Genomic DNA, 22,893 nt, shown 5'->3' on the forward strand with positions numbered 1-22,893 from the left:
TATTTATATATACGTTTTCCAGATACTGTGATCAAATTGCTGGATGCTGTTATATAATAGTGTTATGTATAGTTAGTTGCATACATATAACTACTGAAACAAGTGCTTATTCACTTGCGTGCAGGACCAAATCCTCTATTCGGAGGACTGAAATCAACGAAATCGGTGTTTGGCAGGTCAAATCACATATGGATAGAAGGAGAAGGAATGCTTCATGCTCTGTACTTTAGGAAGAACGACTTCGTCAACAGCGACGGTAGCAGATGGACGGTCCAGTACAACAACAGACATGTCGAAACCGAAACTTTCAAGCTTGAAAAACAAAGAAACAAGCCTTCTTTTCTCCCGGCCGTTGGTGGCGACTCGCCGGCCATTTTGTCTGCTTATCTTCTCAATTTGGTAAGCATACCATAATACATAAATTACATATCATCGGCATTTCGTTATTCCAAAACGATGAATCGAGTAACAACATATGTATCATCATCACCATATACTTTCGATTTGGTATGTTTTCTTATATCGTTTTATACACACACTGTTGTCGGCTTAGCAAATTAATAATCGACTGTCACCAAATATGTGAGACAAAATGAAACACTTTTCACTTTTGAAATGTCATATTTCATTTTACTTAAAACATATGTTTTACATGTTGATTGATTAATAAGAACTTAAGGAGTTAAGGTAATCCCTTACAAAAGTTTACGAGCGATGTGGCCAGAACTAGACCACTTCAGGAATGCAGGTTTCTTATGCTTATTCTTACTTGATTCTGCATGCAGTTGAGGTTTGGCATAGTGAACAAGTACTTGAGCAACACCAATGTCTTTGAGCATTCGGGGAAGTTCTACTCGATTGCAGAAAATTACATACCGCAAGAGATTGACATCCTTACGCTGGAAACTTTAGGCAATTGGGATGTCTCTGGAGCTTGGAACAGACCTTTTACCAGCCACCCAAAGGTATGTACCTAATTAAAATTTCTTACCTTTCCCTAAATATTATTGACTTAGGTGATTTGATTATATATTTTCTATTTTTCAGAGAGCTCCAGGCACAGGAGAGTTGGTCATAATGGGAATTGAACCAGTTGAACCTTTTTTGGAAGTAGGAGTAGTTTCTGGTAATATATACTTGATTTCTATTTGCATACCGCTACATACATATGGACTACATACTTTTCGATAACGATACTTTGATGACAATCTCAAGTTTAGATCACATAATTTTTCAGCTGATGGCAAAGAATTAATCCACAAGGTGGATCTCAAACTCAATAGGTGCAGCCTTTGCCATGAAATAGGGGTTACGAAGAGGTAGGTATATTGAGATATTAAGATAGCTAGTAGCATCAGCCAGTGGCATCAGCCAGTGGCATCAGCTAGAGCTATTAATCTCTGAGCTAGTTTTCTTCACTGAACCTTGTTAGATACTGAGTAAGTGAGTATAATGCGTTCATTGGCTTGCAGGTACAATGTGATCATGGATATTGCATTAACCATTGACATAAAGAGACTCATAGAAGGAGGCCCGTGAGTGCACACACCCTTCTTAGACTTCATAATTGTTCTCTCGTTTAGTAATGTTGTGTCCATATGGTACTGCTGTTGCTATGGCATAGCACGAGTAATGAAGAATTTCTTGAATCACAGATATCCCTAAATTGATTGTATGATAACATACGATAAACTATAAATTCCCGAGAACATATTAAGATCGAGTTCTCCAATTTTTCTTGACGATCAGCTGATATTGGTTGTCATCTGTGCAGATTGATAAAGTATGACGAGGAAGAATATGCAAGAATTGGTATAATGCCACGCTATGGTGACGCCAGTTCAGTCCGGTGGTTTAAAGTTGAACCCAATTGCACATTTCACATCATCAATAGTTTTGAAGCTGGTGATGAGGTAATTAACTTACATGATCTTATTTGCAAATTTGCAACACTACGTACTCGATCATTATTGAATTAACTCAACCACATAAATTAACTTGAAAACATTAATCGGGTTATGATCATCAGCAGGTTGTAGTGTGGGGTTGTAAAGCTCTGGATTCAGTTATAGGTCCAATTAGTGAAAGTAGCAGGGTTAGCGATAGCACATCAACAGCAGAGGATGCTAGTAAATTATATTCTCATGCTTACGAATGGAGATTAAACATGGAGACTGGAGAAGTGAGGGAGAGATATCTCACTGGACAAAAGTTTTTCATGGATTTTCCTATGATTAACGGAAATTTTACCGGCCTTAGAAACAGATTTGGCTATGCTCAAGTGGTAGATTCAGTTGCGACCTCTACCCCGGGTACATTGACTAAAATTATATTATTTTCAGTTTTCGCGAGTACATGTTTGATTACCTCTCCTCGCATCACTAATTAGTCGTGATAATTTTATTTCAGGGTCGCTTAAATATGGCGGTTTAGCTAAGCTACATTTTGAAGAGCCAGCTGAGGTAAATAAGTTTTTCTTTGTTCTGTATATACTTTGAACAATGTTCTTTAAATATTTCTTTGGCTCCCCATGTTATTGATAATCTCTTCTTGCATGATCACTAGAGAAAAGGCGGATTAGAACATGAGGAAATAAAGGTCGAAAGACATGTGTTTGAAAATAACACCTTTTGCAGCGGAGCTGCTTTTGTGCCAAGACAAAGGGAAAGGAGTAGTACATTTGCTGGTTTTGAAGAAGTAGAAGAAGATGATGGATGGGTTATTACTTTTGTTCATAATGAAGATACCAATATATCTCAAGTAAGTCTTATAAGTATATAAACAGATCGAGTTATACAAAGTTTTGTATACTAATTAATTTCCAAACTGATGCAGGTTTATGTTATTGACACCAAGGACTTTTGCAGTGAGCCTGTTGCCAAAATTACATTGCCGTGCAGAGTTCCATATGGATTTCATGGAGCCTTCGTGCCAACCTGATCTGAATCTGCATTTGCCCCTCCACGTATGAATCATATTGTTTCTAGTTTGGTTTGTAGATGTTGTGTTCTAGATCTATGTACGTAATGTATTGCATTGTCGATGTATGATTTCACTATTTTATTTATTTATGGAATCCACTAATATTTTATATAAAACGAAGGCATGAATAATCATTACATAAAACTCCGTTGTTGTCGTGCAACAGACAAGAGGTATTGAGCCGAAACTCAAACTTAGTACATAACACAAGTCTATTCTTTAAAAACTATCCCATGCAAGAAACAAAATTAAAAAAAAAACTATTCTACGACTTATTAAGCATAGCAATAGGTTAGGAAAAGTCTTGTATCATTGCCCTTAAAAGGGCCATCACCAGCGAAAATCCCCAAGCCTGGGCCTTGAATAACCCATCCACTAACCCCACAAAAGAGGCCAAGTCCAGACTAGAATCCGAAGGCCCAGATCCAAACCCGGCCCACTGAGGCTCGTCCTCTCAGCATCACCCACGCCGGACCCGGCTCCATCGCCAGAGGACTCTGATCCCGATCTCAGATTTTTCTTGCCGACACTGAGAGCACTTCCACTAGGCAACCATAAGCCTCGCAAAGCACAGTCTCTAGCGCTGCTTCATCTGGAGGTCGAGAGGTATGCAGACCATCAAGTCCCCCACCGCCTTTATCCCTGGACACCGCTGAAGTCTAGAACCTTGTGCTGCCATGAGAATTGATGGAAATCTCCTCTATCCTCAACATAGTGAGGAGGCTTGTGAAGGCTTCCAGGGGGGGGGGGGGCGAATATCTCTAGCGACTAGCGTTTAGTCTAGCCATACAACAATGGAAAATTTAGTTTGTTATTGTTGTTGAAAATTAGACAATGAACACTACATGTATGATTTCACTGTTGATAATTATATGTCTTTAATTAAATAAAGACCTTAATTCTATGTGTCAAGTCTAGTCATATAGATACATCATATTATTTCCAAAACTACGCAAACTTAATGATAATTTCTTACCTCTTTAGTTACAAGGATCTCATGAATTTAATTAATATCTTAATATATTTTCTTTCCATATTTAGATCTTTTGACTTTTTTTTTAAATTTACTAGTTAGTGTAACTGTGCAAGGAAATAAATTTTTTCATAAATGAAATACGATTTCAATACATATTTTGTTAGAATTACACAATATATGTAGTGCAAATTATTATAAGATGGTGTTTTTGCGGTGCGACTAGGTCCAAAATCGATCGAGGAAAGGATCCAAGAACAATTTTGTTGTGATTGGTTTGACTGTAACAAGAACGATTCACTTGTAACAACAGAGATTTGCTTGACTATAATAGCAGCTATTTTCTATGCTTAACAAGAGTAATGAATCTTACAAAAGGGGTATGGTGGGGGAGCTAAATGCTTGTGAGTTCAGTAGAGATGAGATTGCATGATTTGGGTGAGGATTAAGGAAATGTGGGTGATGGTTTGGGTATGAGATATAAGGCCTCCTCTCTTGCTTGAAGCAACTGGGTTTTTTTTTCTGGGATCCCCCTTATTGAAACAACATCTATCTCTCCTTTTATAATGGAGCTAGGAAATGAGAGTGAACCTCAAGGCTTCTCATCATCTCGTCGTCGGATAGATGGGTGGCAATGGATAGGGGCGGTAATGGCAGGGATATGTCGGCGTTCTCAGATCTAGCTTGGCGTTTAGAGCCCCCTAAATCACGCTTAAAGAGGTTGTCAGGGGTAGAAGATTGAATGGATCTTGAAGGGTACGAGCGTGATCTTTCCTTCCGAAACCTCTAGTGCGGCCTGAATTGGCCAAGCACCAGTCCCAGCAGCAAAAAAGGTTGAATGTGTTTGCCGAATAAGGAAGAAGCAGCTGAAATAAGTATGGGTCAAGTGATTGGTATTGGGTCAAAAATGGGTTTTGGGCTCAGAAATGAGTTTTGGCTTTATTGGGTAGAAAATCTCTTCTCTACTAGCCCACGTCGAATTTAAAGTCACGTAAATGCATGAATTGGTTCCCAAGCCCAAAATTTGTTTACATACTCTATTTCGACGATGGGCCTCGCAAAATCCGTTACCTTTCAAACCACGACCCTCATGTAAGCCCCAAGCGTAGTTTGGGTTTACGAGAATTGCATGACGTACTCTAATATACACTTGGCTTGATATTAAGCTTGGTGTGACTTTAGGACTGTTGATCCGGGTTTTTTGCATGTCGGGTCTTGATTTTGAGCTTGTGGAAAAAGAGGTATCAACAATTATATATTCAAATTATATATTTTGTAGGTGATTTATATAGGGCCCTTATATATGTGTATGTTCATATGTATTCACATATTCAAAAAAATATGCATTCAAAAAAAATATTTTTTAACCATTTTTTTCTTTTCGGGAGTTTTTTTTTTGGTAATCAAAGAAAAAAAGTGGAAGAACAAATATTTGAGAAAAAGATATTGAGGAAAAAATAGAACTCAAATGTCCCTTTGAAAAAAAAATAGAACTCAAATGTATAGAATAAAATATGGTTTTTAGATATTAAAAATAATAATAATAACCATTAGATTTTGGAAAGGATTTGATAGTCTTTATACTTAACAATGATATTGCATAAATTTGGAAATAATATGATGTGTTTATGTGACTAGGATTGACACATAGAATTAAGACATTAGAGGCCTAAAATTTTTAAGGCCAACAATCATTTTCCAGTTTTAAATTCATAAACCCTATAAATGTAAATGTATGTAAAGCGTAATAGAGTAAGTCTTGAATTGATTCACTCATTGCTGAGTAGTCTAATACAAAGAAATATGAAATTTGGGTTAAATACTTGTGACACTCTATACTTTAGGTGTAAAAACAGTTTTGTCATTCTACTTTCAAATTTAATATGTATATCCTTTAACTTTTATTTTTTAACATTTTTGTCTATTCCGTTAGTTGACCGTTAAAAAATTCCGTTAAGCCGTTAAAATATCTAGAATACCCCAAATTCAAATCATATTTTTTTTCTTTTTTCTTATGCCTTTTTTATTTTCTCTTTTGGTCTTTCTTTTTGTTTTTCTTGTTTTTAAATTTCATTCATCATATGTGCTATCAAATATATATAATTGTAATCAACACAAATTATCAAATTAATTGTAAACATCTTATAATCAATTGGATAATGCCTAAAATGACATGTGAGTGTCAGTACTCAAATCTAGTTATAAACTTCCTTTATATTATGATGCTCTACAAACATATTTTGATTAATTTCTATAATGCTAAGACAAAAAAGACTTCTACTATCATATCCATACTTTGATGCAAAAATAGTTCAAATTATTTATTTCCAACTTGATGTTAAGCAATTTTCATTAATTCTCCTCTTGTTTACAATTAATTTGATAATTTGGTTGATTACAATTATATATATTGGATAGCACATATGATGAATTAAATTTAAAACCAAGAAAAACCAAAAGAGAAAATAAAAAAGGCATGAGAAAAGAAAGAAAAAAATCTTATTTGAATTGGGGGTATTCTAGGCATTTTAACGGTTTAACGGAATTTTTTGATGGTTAACTAACGGAATTGACTAAACTGTTAAAAAAAGAAGGACACAACTGTTAAAAAATAAGAGTTAAATGATATACAAGTTTAATTTGAAAGTAAAAAGACAAAACTGTTAAAAAATAAGAGTTAAAGGATATATAGATTAAATTTGAAAGTAGAAGGACAAAACTGTTTTTAAACCTAAAATATAGGGTGTCACAAGTATTTAATCCATGAAATTTTTACATATCTATGCAAATTATATGTGCAGGTGCTCATTTTACTGCAACATACAGAATGCAATAACAAAAAAAATTAATTTTCTCCAAACTCTCATGTAATGAAATTTTTACCCGCTAATTATGTTGATATGATTTATGGTAGCTGTCTATGAATTAGTTTCCTGATTTTAATGGCAAGAAGCATAAGATGTATTTCATAATATGAACTTTCAAAACTTGCTGATGATGTGTGTGGCATAAGCATAAATGGTGTGTGACTGAAGTGTCATGCAATACTTCCCGCAATCGCTGCAGCTACGTATATGTAGCAATTAAAACACACCACCAAACATTAATTTCTGACTATCAGTGTATGTGCCAACTCAATATATTCGATCTTCTTCTAAGGCCTTCAAATGAATCTCCATTAATTTTTACAGGCAAATGGAAGGTGGGGTTGGAAGAAAGATTAAGGTTACAAGTATAATTCTACCTAACAGATTGCTATATCAAACTATCCTCATCCGCAAAAGATTTAATCTTGAAACCACCAAACTAATTCATGATCATAATGTATTCACTTAAATGGTGGTTCGATCTCCTTCTCACCACAGCTTAAAAAATACACCACCTTCCTAAAGAAACTCTGTATTCAAGTATGGAATTGGATTTCTATCGCAGGAATTCTCTGTTTCGCTTCCTCGACATCGAAAGAAGTATGGTAATAGATTCACCCTCTGACTTCCCCAATATCAACACCAATGACCAAGTGTATGATGATGAAGATCTCCAATTCAGCCCTTCAATGCCTTCAACCTCCTACACAACCACAATGGTGACACTAATGCCGCCTCCAAGCCCAGAGTCCCCATGGACACTCTCCCCTCACCAAACTCCATCTCCTTCACTCCTATACCACTGCATTGCCTCCCTCTATCGCCCCGAAGGCTCCATCTCCGCCATTGCAGTCTCAAAGCAGAAAGGAGTTGTCTTCGCTGGCTCAAAGAGTACCCGAATCCATGTGTGGAGACAACCAGATCACATTGTGTTAAGACCCAACCAGTATCACGAACAAACAAGATATATATAGATATATATATATATATATAACTGTATAATTGAATTGAAACCAATAATAAACAACAATAATTATGAAATCAAAATTGAAATCACTAATTTGAAACAGATAGAGACATGCTTTACAGTGACCTAAGACAAAAATTCACCCCCACTTGTGCTGTAGTTTCAGACGTCTATCTTGAGGATACAACTATCTGGTACAAGTTCTTGCACAAGAACTTGTCCCTGGCGAATTTACTTTGTGTTTCTGAGCAAATGATTTTCCGAGGAAGAAGAAGAGATGAAGTTGCAATGTCGAATGACGGTCACAAAGTCGTCCTTATATAAAGTCAAAAGCCGAACAAGTAAAAGCGTTCGGGTGTAACTGTTTCCAACACTTATTACCTTTGGTATTATCCGAAAAATAATAAAATCATTAATTTAAAATCATAATCAGATTTTTTTTTCAGAGCCTCAAGGCCCAAGGCCCATCTATGACTTGATATATATATATATATATATATATATATATATATATACACACACACACATACAGTCCCTATTCAGAGTGAAGCTTCACTCTAAAATTAAAGAGTGAAGTTCCAATTTTGGCACACTTTTCGGTCAATTTTTTTCACCATAAGTGATTCAATATTTAGTTATGCTATTCAAAATCATCACTACAAAATTTCATCTAATTCGGACATCGTTAAGGTATTGAAATTAGATTAAATCAATGAATAAATTAAAACTGTTCAACGTGAACCGTTTGTGTAAATCTCAATTTTGAGAGCTCAAACCATTGTCAAATTAGATGAAACTTTGTAAAGATGATATTGAATAACATATCTAAATATTTGAATCGCTTATGGTGAAAAAATTTGACTGAAAAGTGTGCCAAAATTGGAACTTCACTCTGTAATTTCAGAGTGAAGCTTCACTCTAGATAGGGATGGTATATAAATTTGATCGGAAAGTATGTCAAAATTGGAACTTCACTCTGTAATTTTAGAGTGAAGTTTCACTCTGGATAGGGACGGGATATATATATATATATATATATATATATATATATATATAAATACTCATCCATTTACCAATTCACATGAATATTTGCTTATAAACACCTAAGCAATTATCTGTTTTTCAATGTGGGATTATATCCCACACACAAGTTCCAACAATACCCCATATTTTCTATTCAAACTCTAATAATATGATACATTTGAATAGAAAATAAGTTAACAATAAGGAGGAACATGTTGCCAGAAACGGGAAATGAAATGAATCAGAAAATGTGTCTTTTGGACTTGAACCTTTCGTAGTGAATACTTATCGGATCTACTTTGAGAAATAGTGAACTAAAGTCTTGAACTATCCACGTTTTGTAGTAAATCGAGACAACAAGTATCACACATATCATATCTATACACATTTCAATTCTTACGGTTGTATTCATTTTGGTCCTGAACAACTCCTTATTTCATGGGAATTTTAGAGAACGTAGCAATCTCGGTTCCCAAATATGCGACCCCACATCAATCTCATATAGGTAATGTCAATTAAGAATAGTCCGTACTATCCCACCTTAAGTAAAGACTATTAGCATTATCAAGAATAATTGAATATTCATCCCTTATACGTCAACGTAATAACACGTAAATTTCATCATAGTAATGAGCATGTGTGTGTTTATGCTTCTTGAGTCTTCCCCAACTAGTTTGCCTATTGAACCTAGACCATGGGATCTCCAATGTTGCTAGGTTAGGTTTCCACTAAGTAATGACTCATTGTATTGGGTTTAAGCCAATTCCCCTCGATGTAAATACAACTTGTTCTCTATTAAGGTCTTTTGTCAAAGGATCCGCAATATTTTCCTTTGATTTTACATAGTCAATGGAAATAATTCCATTCTTGAGCAAGTCTCGTATTGTCTTGTGACGTCGCCTTATATGTTTTGATTTGCCATTGTAGATTTGGTTCTTTGTTCTTGTAAGAGCAGTCATGCTATCACAATGAATGCAAATAGCCGTAACAGGATTTGGCCACAATGGAATACCCTTTAGGAAGTTTTTGAGCAATTTCGCCTCTTCAGCAACTTTGTCTAAGGCGACAAACTCAGCTTCAACGTGTATTCACGATTTGCTTCGATGATTTCCAGGAAACGGCTGCCCCTCCAAGTGTAAATACATAACCACTTGTAGACCTACTTTCCGAATGATTAAAAATCTAATTAGCATCACAATACCTTTCTAATACATGAGGATATGTTGTATAACGCAATCTATAATCCATTGTATACTTTAGATATCGTAACACTCTTACTAGTGCAAACCAATGATCTTTTCCGGGATTGTGAGAGTAACGACTAAGTCTACTCAAGCTATATGCTATATCTGGTCTTGTACAATTCTGTATGTATATTAAGCTACCAAGAATTTGTGTATATTTCAATTGAGACACACTATCACCTTGATTCTTCTTAAGATGACTAGATGGATCAAATGGAGTTACAACTGGTCTATCATCAAAATGGCCAAATTTCCTAAGGACTTTCTCTACATAATGGGATTGAGTAAGTGTGTAACCATCCGGGTTCCTTAGAATCCGAATACCAAGAACGACATCGGCTATGCCCATATCTTTCATATCAAAAGAAGAATGCAGTAGCTTCTTGGTTTGATTAATTATATCCTTACTTGTTCCCATTATTAGCATATCATCCACATATAAGCATAATGACATATGCATTTTTACACTCCTTAACATAGACACATTTGTTGCGTTCGTTGATTTTGAAACCATTTGATAATAGTGTATTATCAAACTTCTCATGTCATTGTTTAGGAGTTTGCTTAAGTCCATAAAGAGACTTAACCAATTTGCACACTTTCTTTTCTAGACCTTTAACGATAAACCCTTCGGGTTGTTCCATGTATATTTGTTCATCTAATTCACCATTCAAGAATGCGGTTTTCGCATCCATTTGGTGTATTTCCAAATTATGAACAGCCGCTATAGCAATTAATGTCCTTATAGAAGTAATTCTTGTTACCGGTGAATAAGTATCAAAGAAATCAATACCTTCTTTTTGACGATACCCTTTGGCTACTATACGAGCCTTATATTTTTCTATGGTACCATCAGATCTCAATTTCCTTTTGAAAATCCATTTATGGTCTATTGGTTTATGTCCCGGAGGTAAATCAACCAATGTCCATGTATTGTTTTGCATAATGGATTCTACTTCACTTTGGATGTCCTCTTTGTAATAAGATCCTTTTGATGACTCCATAGTAGCCTTATAAGTTTGAGGTTTTTCTTCAATTGCAAAGGTCATAAAGTCTGATCCAAAATCCTTGGCAATTTCCCCACGTTTGCTTCTTCTTGGTTCAACTTCTTCTTGACCATCAGAAGATGCATCAATCCTACCAATAGCAGCACTTTGTGTTAACTCTCTTTGAGACACCGTCATTTTCCTTGGATTATAACCTTCTTTATCTTTATCTTTATAAGGAAAAATGTCCTCAAAATTTTTTGCTTCAACAGATTCTATGATTGTGTTTTTATTAATGTCTTCCACTTCCGACTTGTAAACCAAAAATTTATATGCAACACTATTATTAGCAGGGCCAATATATATGCAATCTATTGTTTTTGGTCCAAGCTTAGTTCTCTTTGGTAAAAGAACTTGAACTTTAGCAAGACAACCCCACACTTTCATCTTTTTCAAAGTTGGCAGTCTTCCCTTCCAAATTTCATGAGGAGATTGATTACTTTGTTTATGAGGAAACCTATTTAATATCATATTTGCAGTAAGACAAGCATCTCCCCAAAGACTATGTGGTGTTCCCGAAGTAATTAACATTGAATTTATCATATTCTTTAACGTTCTATTCTTAAGTTCGACAACACCATTTTGTTTTTGAGTGTATGGCGCTGTGGTTTGATGTACAATACCATGAGCAAAATAAAATTCAGTAAAATCGTTGGATTCATACTCACCTCATCTATCTGACCTTAGAATTTTGATTATTTTCTCAAGTTGATTCTCAACTTCTGCTTTATATGTTTTGAACATATTTAAAGCCTCATCTTTAGTATGTATCAAGTATACATAACAATATTTACTGCAATCATCTATAAATGATATATAATAGTTTTTTCATCCACGAGAAGGAGTTGCTTTGTAATCACGCAAATCACTATGAATTAAACCAAGTACTTCATTGGATTTATCCACAGATTTATGAGAATGACTCACATATTTGAATTTTACACATATTTCACACTTTGTCATTTTGTCCATAGAACACTTAGGTAGCATGCTTAAACTTATCATTCTTTGTAGAGAACGAAAGTTGACATGTCCTAATCTAGAATTTCATAAATAAGAGGACTCAACCATGTACATAGAAGCAGTGCTAGTGCCTGTATTATTATTATTAATAGTAGCATTCATAGTAGGTACAACACTTAGTTTAAAGAGCCCTTCACAAAGGTAACCCTTTCCTACATACACCCCACCCTTAGTGAGTACAAATTTGTCAAATTCAAATACAAGTTTGAAGCCCTTGTTGCTTAGAATAGGACCCGAAACCAAATTCTCACAAATTTCAGGCACATGATGCACATTAGTCAGTACAAGATCCTTCTCGAAAGTGAGTTTTAGAACCGCATTCCTTTTTCCTTCCACTTTTGCAGTTGTGGCATTTCCCATGAACAGTGATTCACCTTCATTGATTGGTTGGTATGAAGAGAACATCTCCATTTGAGAACAGACATGCCTTGTAGCACCTGTATCTATCCACCAATCAGTTGAGTTAGTAACCATATTTGCCTCAGCAACCACACCAATGAATTGATTTTTGGTTTCAGCAATGTTGGCTTAATTGGAATTTTTAGAACCACCAGCACCACCATTGTGACCCTTTCTCAAATGACATTCCTTGGCTCTATGCCCTGGTTTGCCGCAGACCTAGCAATCTCCAATTTGTGGCTTCTTGAAAGATTTGGTCTTTTGTGGGGCGAGGGGATTCCTTCCAACAATTACAATTTACAAGAGGCTTAGCAGTAGCATTCTTGCATTTGTTTTTTTTTTTTTGAAACTTGGCCTTCGATGGACTCCCTCCAACCATATTAGTAGTTGGCTCCAAGGAAATACCACCAGCCTTCTCATTTTTCCGGTTATCCTCTTCAACTCTAAGTTTAAGAACCAATTGCTCAAAATTCATATCCTCAGTTAGATGTTTCAAATAAATTTTAAAATCTTTCCATGAAGGAGGTACTTTCTCAATGATAGAACTAACAAGGAAATTTGGGTTAAGACCCATACCTTCCACATCTAACTCATGAACAATGACTTGAAGTTCCTCCACTTGTTTGATAACAGATTTGACATCACTCATTTTGAAATTCAGAAACTTCTTTGAACAAGCAACCTCCGTCTTGTACTTGTTCTCCAATGACTGCCACAACTCCCTTGCAGTTTTGAATGTGGAGTAAATATCATATAAAGAATCGTTCAAGGCATTGAGAATATAGTTCCTGCATAGAAACTCATTAGTCTCCCAAGAATCTATAGCCTTCTTGTTCTCAGCCTGTTGTGCTGCTGTTGGAGCATTATCTCCTTCTCCAACCAAACCAGTAGGAGCCTCAGCCATGAGGACGTTTGCCACATTCAGAGTGGTCAAGTAAAATAACATCTTCTGTTGCTAGCGTTTGAAATAAGAACTCTTGAATTTCTCAGGTTTCTCAACATAATTTTTCACGATCGATGATACTGATTGATCCATCTCTACAAGATCAATAATTTCTGTCTTAGATTGTTAAAACCCAACAAGTATCACAAACAAACAAGATATATATAACCGTATAATTGAATTGAAACTAATAATAAACAACAATAACTATGAAATCAAAATTGAAAATCACTAACTTGAATCAGATAGAGGCCTGCTTTGCAGTGACCTAAGACAGAAATTTACCCCCACTTGTGTTGTAGTTTCGGATGTCTATCTTGAGGATACAAATATCTAGTACAAGTTATTGCACAAGAACTTGTCCCTGGCGAATTTATTTTGTGTTTCTGAGCAAATGATTTTCGGAGGAAAAAGAAGAGATGAAGTTACGATGTCGAATGATGGCCACAAAGTCGTCCTTATATAAAGTCAAAAGCCGAACAAGTAAAACCGTTTGGGTGTAACTGTTTCCAACAATTATTACCTTTGGTATTATCCGAAAGACAAAATTTTAAGAATAGTACACCACTTATGCTCCACTTATAAGATTGATACATTTTCTTTCAAATCATTCAAAACGGTACATGATGTTCTAATTACAACGTAAAATAGATACACACCGTTATTTTCTCCGTCATTTGGTTTGATTTCCGTCAAATGTTGAGGACAATTCCGTCTCTTCAAGAAGTGATGAAATAATGGAAAGAAAAAAAAACAAACAAAACGCAACCATTACCCTGCATTCCTGCTCACATCGCCTTGTGTGTTGCAATGTTGGCCACTAACTTTGCTAGTGCTGGCACCTGGCGGAGCAAACTTATTTTCTTCTTCTTTTTCTCAATGATGGCGTTGTTTTCTTATTCTTTCTTTAGTTTGCATTTTGGAAGCTGGCGAGAATGGGTTAAAGCTAGGGGCTTAGAGCTTTGAAGTCTAGCAAATGTTTAATTGATCGAAGCACATCAGTCTTGTGAAGCTTGGCACGTGCTGAATAGAGGCCATGGCGGTGCTGGGTTGCTGATTGTCCTAAGAACTATTGACTCCAGATGCACCCGGATTGGGCAAAAGAAGCAAGATTGCAAGCTATTTCGAATGCATAAGCTTTTTAGCGGTGTATGTGTGTTAGATCTCTGCATATTTTAGATTAGATCCAAAATATTGATGTGGAAGTGTATAATATCTATGAGCCTTTATTGGAGAGAGAGGTAACTATAGGAATTGAATATAATCCTCAAAGATGATATATGATTGAGCCACCATCGCAAAACTGACAGCGAAGAAATTGAATTGCATTAGGGTACTGGGTTTCTCTTTCATGAAAAAGAGAGGAGAATATGAAAATGAATGAATGTGTAAGTGGAGGTGTCAGCAAATGGGTGGGTAACAGGGTAATAGAAAATAGAAAAAATGAAATTAAAAAAAGAATGACATAGATATGTGTTTATCATTAACAAATAATTTTACTCTTAAAATTATGTCAGAGTAATAGAGTTATTGACGGGCTGTCTTATAATTGGGTCAAATTATCAACCTCGGGTATTATTGATGTTGTTTTGAAACAATATACACCGATTTTATGAGTGTGTTAAATATCATGTATTGTTATTAAAATTTGTCTATCCGAAAAATAATAAAACCATTAATTTAAAATCATAATCAGATTTTTTTTTCAAAGCCCCAAGACCCGTCTATAGTATATATATATATATATATATATACGGGGCTTTTCAGGTAAGGAGATCCTTATCTTAGCTTAAGGTACGGATTTTCATTTTTGACCAACTTTTCGATCGAGTTTTCACATCTCCACCGTCCAATATCTAGGTTATAACGTATAGATCATCTCCAAAACATTTCAGCCGATTCCATCACCGTTAATGTACTCATAACGTCGATTTTCTACTCAAAATATGAACGGTTCAGGTTCGGCAAATTCAATACATCCATTGGTTTTGATTAGTTCGATACCTTAACGATCATGAAATCGGCTGAAATTTTGTGGAGATAATCTATACGTTATAACCTAGATATTGGACGGTGGAGATGTGAAAACTCGATCGAAAAGTTGGTCAAAAATGAAAATCCGTACCTTAGTTTAAGGTACGGACCTCCGCACCTGAAAAGCTCAGTGTATATATATATATATATATATATATATATATATATATATATAGTCTATATACATAGTGAAGTTCCAATTTTGGCACACTTTTCGATCAAATTTTTTCACCATAAGCGATTCAATATTTAGATATGCTATTCAAGATCATTTCTACAAAATTTCATCTAATTCGAACATCGTTAAGGTATTGAAATTAGATTAAATCAATGAATGAATTAAAACTGTTCAACGTGAACCGTTCGTGTAAATCTCAATTTTAAAAGCTCAAATCATTGTCAAATTGGATGAAAACGGTGTATATATATATATATATATATATATATATAATAAAGATGCGGCAGCTGCTAACAACTGATCAATCCAATAAAGTACAGATCGGAAGAGGGTAATGTGACCGCCAGCGAGGAGGCCAAGAGTGACAGCTGGGTTAAGATGACCACCGGAAATGTGGCCGGCGGATATCATCACTGCAACGACTAGGGCATGCGTGATAGCTACAAAAAAAACAGTGCCACAGTTGTATCTGCTCCTAGCTTATCTGCACACCACAAAACAGAAATGAGTTAACAAAATACTGAACAGAACTGTATATGCTACTCGCTGGATATGCATAGATATGACGATTAAAGAGATTATATTTTACCAGTGGCCATGGCTGATCCAACACCAGAAAAGATGAATAGAAAGGTGGTGATAAACTCGACGACAAGCGCTGTCCAGACTTCTGGCTTTGCAGCCTCACTGGTGCTTCCCATCGCTATTTTGGCCATGTTTTAAATAACTTGATCGAATTGCCTGATGAGGCTCTCTGCAAACCAAGAGCACCCTCTGTTTCCTTTAGCCTCGCTGTTGCTTTGCACAACGAGGTACCCCATATATATGGGAATTTACCTCGATCTCATTGGCTCCCAATCCCATGGACCCCGAATGTAATTTCTATTGCCATCATGTACGAAACTACGAGTAAATAATTAAGCTAGACATAAGTACTCCTTTTTGCTTCTGTCTGTGCATGACAGTATGCCCCGGTGGATTTACGAGACTAACAAATTTGCATATGGTAATGTACACAACAGCTATTTAACTTGTCCAGTTCGATCAGTATTGGATGGTAATAATTGTACCTAAGTTAGGCACGGAGAGAGATCTGAAATCGAAGGAGGAGGAGGAGAGGAATCCGAAGGGAATCAATCAAAATGATAAAATATATGGATCATGCATGATCTTCTTTTAATTGGTTCTGCAGTGTCTTCTTTTTTGGCTAATTTGAAAGTGAAAGAAATCTGAACCTTAACCATATACCAATTTTAGGTTATCCACCAAACACTTCAACACAAGATCATACAATATGCACGAACCATTTCAGTAAGATCATCGATCATAATTCCATGCGTCTCATACTACTATAATGGATCTTAAATTATAAATTGAGAACAAAAAAGCTAGGCTGCATGGAATCGGGTGCGGGTACGTGGAAGCGAAACGTTTGGAAACGCGGAAGCGTTTTTTTTCTAAAAATTAAGGAAGCTGGTGCGTTTTGGAAGCGTCAGAATAATATATATATATATATATGTATATTATATAATATTTTTTATTTTTAAATTATTTTATCTAGTATTAAAATAACTGGATAACTATTAATGACTTATTTTCTAACCCATGATTATCTTTGATTATAACATTATTAAAGCTTCATTTCAAAATTCAAACAAAAGAATATACAACATAGTGTGAAAGTGTTGGACACGTGCAAGTCAAAGAGACATCACTAGATGAAATTGATAAAAAAAAGGTTCGTCTTCTCTCTGTCTCTCTCTCTCTCATTTGGATTTTTTTTCATATCTCTCCACAACTCTCTGTCTTCTCTCTATATCTCTCTCTCATCTAGATTTTCCTAATATCTCTTCCCATTCTTTCTGACATATATTAGATCGATTGATGATATTCATCTTTAACCTCTTAACGAAATAAAAAAAGAAGATGAGACGATAAGAAGAGTCTCAAGACATTGATTGATGAAATAGAGGTAGAGAAGGAATCACGCTTCCAATTTGGAAGTCAACGCTTCCGTCGCGTTTCCAATCCAGAAGCCAACGCTTCCGTCGCGCTTTTAATTTGGAAACCAACGTTTCCGTGGCGCTTCCAATTTGGAAGCTAACGCTTCCGCCGCGCTCCCAAACCCACCTTTTTTCGGAATCGCGCTTCCGCTTCTGAAGCGGGAATCGGTCGTCCAACCAAACTTCCGTGCTATGTAGCAAAAAAGTATGAATAGAAGGTGACACTGATATAATTGTTTATATAATAGTCTACTATAGGTGCATGTGTATTATTCCAATAGCTTAGCTTTTCTAGGTTTTTTGTACATTAAGTCATGAACCAAAGGAAAGTTAGCGGCTGAAATTTGATCGTGTTGCATGCCGTGCCCTCTATATCCCATCATCACTGAAAGCTGTTTAATTGTGAATTGAATTGCCATAGTCTAATGAGTACGTTTCTCCGAGTGTGCAAAACTTTGGTGTCCTCTTCCGCCTCCACTTTCCTTTCTTTTATTATATCTTCTGTCACGATTGACATCGAAATAATGAAGTTTCAATTATTGGTTCGTAGTAAACGATTCAATGACTTTACATGCACCTTCGTATGCATCTATGTTTTTCCAAGAAATCTACGGTCTGACTACAAAATTCGACACCGATGTATGTATATATATCAGGTTAAAATGGATCACAAGCATTTGAGGTGTTAAAGCTTCCAGTTTGGTATAGACGTTGAATCGAGAATACATGTTTTGACAGCATTTTCATTTCTCACCTAGAGTTGTTGTATACATTTGGGGCACTACGGTACTCTTCCATGCTTTGTTCATTATAGGAGGGGACGTCCTATTTTCTCAAATTAAGTACCAACTTGCATGAAGCCACCAATGAAAATGAGGTGAGATTTCGAAAAATCCAGGTCGTGCCCCATCTGCATTCATCAAATCTCTAGAGAATATTCGTATAGATTACATGCATGTTATATTATTGGTGTATGCATGCAAAAGCGGAGGTTCTTCCACCTGGTGACGTTCATCTCATATATGCTAATGGCAAGTATTACATTTAACAACATAGTCAGTCATTTTTTTTATATTTAACTCAAATTGTGACTCATGTCACGTCATCAATTTTAATGGCGGGAAACAAAAATTTTCGATGCAAAAGCCAGAAAGCTCGGTTGCTGGACGGATCAGGCAGTCAAACTCACCCCTTTGTCTCGTAGTTTATCATGATTCCACCCCTGTTTTTTGTTGTTGGTTTGATCACTTTGATGTGTCTGCCAAATTTTGGCTCTTTTTTGGATTTTAGCAACAACATTATATATATCCAGAATGAGCTTATGAGCAATGTATGCATGTAATGTTGAATATGTGATTTCATGAGATGCAAGACAGGATAATCATGGTTTTAATATAGCTTGACTTCTTGAGACTTTTTCTTTGTTTATTGCACTAAGCAGAGTGTGGCTAGCTGTTGCTGTAATTTTGCAATGTAGTTTCCTTAGTGCGAGAGATGAAGAAAGCTGGAGCCTTTCAACAGACGTGAACTTTACATAGATACATAAATTGAGAAGTATATAATGTTTAACATGAGAAAACTGTAGCCAATGATGAGTTTATCAAAGTAGGGAACTTGGTTTGGATGAATTCATAACTTTGTGTCGAATTTATTTTGGATTTTAATATGCATTGTATTTGTGGCTTTGGGTTTATTCTCCAGCTCTTCCTCAGTCACAAATTTTAGGTGCAAAAGCATCTCAATTGTTGAGAGGAGAGGGGAAACCAGTAGAGGCTGCCCCAGTTGCTGATTTGTCACAAGCAGGCGCTGCTCTTGCTCAGGAAAATGTATTGGACTGGGTGAAAGATGATAAACGAAGAATGCTTCATGTTGTATATCGTGTTGGGGACTTGGAGAAGACTATAAAGTATGTATTTCTTCAGAAAATAGAGTTCAATAATGCATTGTTCTAGAGACAGCTAAGGATTATTTTTCATATGCAGAATCTATACCGAGTGTTTGGGGATGAAGCTATTGAGAAAGCGTGACATACCAGAAGATGTAGAAATTAAATGGAAGAGCAGCAATAATACACACAAGCAAATCAATCACAAAAACAATCTAACTAAGGAGCTAATCACACTCACACGCACAAGCACTCAAGGAATACTGGAGCAAGAGATCTTCTGCTGTATTCAACTAACTAACTCAAAAACAATACATAAGTCACAGCCAGTGGCGGATCCATGTGTGGGCGAGCCTAGGCAGCTTTTTGCTGCTGGGCGTCGAGGATGAAGTTTTCTCAAAGAAATGCCATATAAAAAAGGCAGTTTCTAGTAAGACTGGAGGAAGAGACGATTTCCAAAGGAAAAAGCACAATGGTTTTGGTAGAACTGCTCACCTGCGGGAGAGGAATTAAGGGACAAAGAGAGACAACATGCTGACAGCCATTCGATATTTAATGAAAGGATCTCACGGGTATAATTACATGTCCAATAAAATTCAATAGTCTTGCAGTGGACTACACAATATGGGCTTTCACCAGAAAGTCTCCTCCTTGGCTTTATCTTCTTCCTCCTTGCATATCCATTGATGCCTTGATGTCATCTGAATCTCATTCAATTGAATTTCAAGAAACCCAACTGTTGAAGTTGTGGGCACGTACAACCTTAGTTCGATTGAATTGATTCCAATACAAGTTCTAGAGCACACACTATTTCACTTGGTCAGGTAAAAATAAAAAGCCAACAATATCATCAGGGTCTCATGAGTCATGATTACAGAAACTCAGTATAGTCCTATGTTCATCGATTTTCTTACAGAAACTCAATATAGTACTATATTAATCACATACTTCACTTGTAAAAACTCTTTAACTTCGATTAAATTGGGCATTTTTTGCCTTGGCGGGGAAAATTTCCTAGATCCGCCACTGGCACAGCCTTACCTATATATGAGAGGCTGAGAAAATAGTACATAGTTAGTCTAGAGCTTAATAAAAGTCAAAGACACAATAATATACAGTAATACAACTAGAAGACTCCAAATCAGACTCAAATACACTAGATTAAGTTATAATAGGCTTGGTTTACATTCCAACATTGCCTCCCTTAAACCAAGCCAAGTTCTTCAAACTTCATCATTCCCATAAGCTCCTTTAGCTTCAAGAAAGCATTTGTTTTGACAGGTTTTGTGAATATATCAGCTACTTGTTCTCCAGATGGACATTAGTGGATTGCCACCTCTTTCTTCTTCACCAAATCTCGAATATAGTGGTGCTTAGCATGAATAAGCTTTGTCCTCTCATGAATAACTGAATTCTTTGACAATGATATTGCTGAGTTATTGTCACAGAAAATTGTAGTAGGCCCTTTTTGCTCTTAGTGCAAATTTACAAGATCTGACGCAACCAAATAACTTGAGTTGCACACCTATTTGCTGCAACATACTCTGCTTCAGCTGACGAAAGAGCTACTACCTGCTGCTTCTTTGATGACCAACAAATAACACCTGAACCAATATCAAAAGCATAACCTGAGGTGTTCTTTGATTTCTCATCTCATGCCCAATCACTATCCGTATAACCAACAAGTTCAATTGGACAATTAGCAGCATAGAAAATTCCATCACTTTGAGTTCTTTTAACATATCTCAATATTCTTTTTGTTGCCTGCATATGTGATTGACGAGGAGCCTCCATGAATCGGCTGATCAAATTAACTCCAAATATGATGTCAGGTCTAGTAGCAGTTAAATAGCGCAAACTCCTAACAATTTGCTTATACCATGTGGGATTCACCAACTCTCCACTATCATCTTTTCTCAATTTCAATCTATGTTCAACATGAGTCAAGATTGGATTGCAAGACTCCATCTTAAACTTCTTGAGAATGTCTCCAGCACACTTCCTTTGTGAAATAAAAATTCCCTTCTCAGTTTGCACAACTTCAATACCAAGAAAGTAAGACATCATCCCGATATAAGTCATCTCAAAGTGAGATGCCAAAGCCTCTCTGATTTCTGCAACTAGCTTTGGATTGCTACCTGTAATAATAAGATCGTCCACATATAAACACACAATAACAACATCTCCATGCATATCAGATTTCACATATAAAGTATGCTCATATGGACATTTTTGGAACTCATTCTCCACAAAATAAGAATCAATTCGAGTGTACCAAGCTCTAGGAGCTTGTTTAAGGCCATATAAATCTTTTTTTAGCTTATATACCTTCTATGTATGACCTTCTTTCACATAACCAAGTGGCTGCTCAATATATACTTCCTCCTCAAGAGTTCCATTTAAGAAAGTCGACTTAACATCTATTTGATATATTTTTCAACAATTATGAGCAGCAAGAGAAATAACCATTTTACCAGTATCAAGCCTAGCAACATGAGAAAAACTTCAAGATAATCAATACCTGGTCTTTGCTTGTAGCCTTTGGCTACCAATCTCACCTTGAAGCGATCCACATCTCCATTTGGCTTGTACTTGGTCTTGTACACCCATTTGACTCTAATTGTTGTTTTTCCTTCCGGAAGTGAAGTGAGCTCCCATGTGTCATTCTTTTCAATTGCTTGAATTTCCTCATCCATTTCCTTGACCCAATGTTGTTTTTTGACAAGCTTCATCATAAGTAAGGGGGTCACAATCAACATACAATGCAAAATTGACAATATCTTCATCTGATGTGGTATCTCCATCTGATATGTGTCTTCTTCTAGTGTTCAACTCATAATCCTTCAAGTATGGTGGCAAAAGACGATCATGTTGAGGCCTTGCTGGTGCATCTCCAACTGGAGGATCAACTTCTGGACCTTCTTGTGCCGGAAACCGGGCTTCTGGATTACCAACTATATTACCATCTTCAATTAACTCATCCTCCACATCAGGGTACTTTACCTTTGTTGGGGGTAATCTCGTTACATGGAAGAGTAAGAAACAAAAAGTGGTAGCTCGATCTAGTGCTGGAGCAGAAAACAGATGTATGGCTCAGGGAGTGTGCGAATTGTTATGACTTAGAAATTTGCTACAAGATTTGGGTATTAAGCCTAAGTGTGCTATGTAGCTGTACTGTGACAACAAGGCAGCTATTGATATTGTGCAACATGATCGTACAAAATATGTGGAGGTTGATTGTCATTTTATAAAGGAGAATGTAGACGCGCATATCATTAGTTTTCCTTTTGTTCCTACAGAATAGTAACTTGCCGATATGCTCACAA

At 36.1% G+C, this 22,893-nt stretch overlaps 1 protein-coding gene across 5 annotated transcripts in view; it reads left to right on the forward strand.

The window, feature by feature from the left end:
* LOC126784848 (carotenoid 9,10(9',10')-cleavage dioxygenase 1-like) overlaps positions 1-22,893 on the forward strand; it is a 39,202-nt gene that overhangs the window by 1,506 nt on the left and 14,803 nt on the right. The window contains exons 4-13 of one of the 5 annotated variants that reach the window (XM_050510361.1): positions 125-399; positions 786-965; positions 1,048-1,126; positions 1,238-1,319; positions 1,473-1,535; positions 1,775-1,913; positions 2,033-2,312; positions 2,410-2,462; positions 2,566-2,760; positions 2,836-2,860. The exons of 2 other annotated variants lie outside the window; for them this stretch is intronic. In XM_050510361.1, the coding sequence (XP_050366318.1) occupies positions 125-399; positions 786-965; positions 1,048-1,126; positions 1,238-1,319; positions 1,473-1,535; positions 1,775-1,913; positions 2,033-2,312; positions 2,410-2,462; positions 2,566-2,760; positions 2,836-2,860 (1,371 nt within the window). Of the gene's footprint in view, positions 1-124; positions 400-785; positions 966-1,047; positions 1,127-1,237; positions 1,320-1,472; positions 1,536-1,774; positions 1,914-2,032; positions 2,313-2,409; positions 2,463-2,565; positions 2,761-2,835; positions 3,085-22,893 lie in introns of those variants that run through there. 2 more of the 5 variants (XM_050510364.1, XM_050510367.1) reach the window with 2 other exon arrangements.

Source organism: Argentina anserina, chromosome 2 (assembly GCF_933775445.1).
Source record: "Argentina anserina chromosome 2, drPotAnse1.1, whole genome shotgun sequence".
Taxonomy (NCBI): domain Eukaryota; kingdom Viridiplantae; phylum Streptophyta; class Magnoliopsida; order Rosales; family Rosaceae; genus Argentina; species Argentina anserina.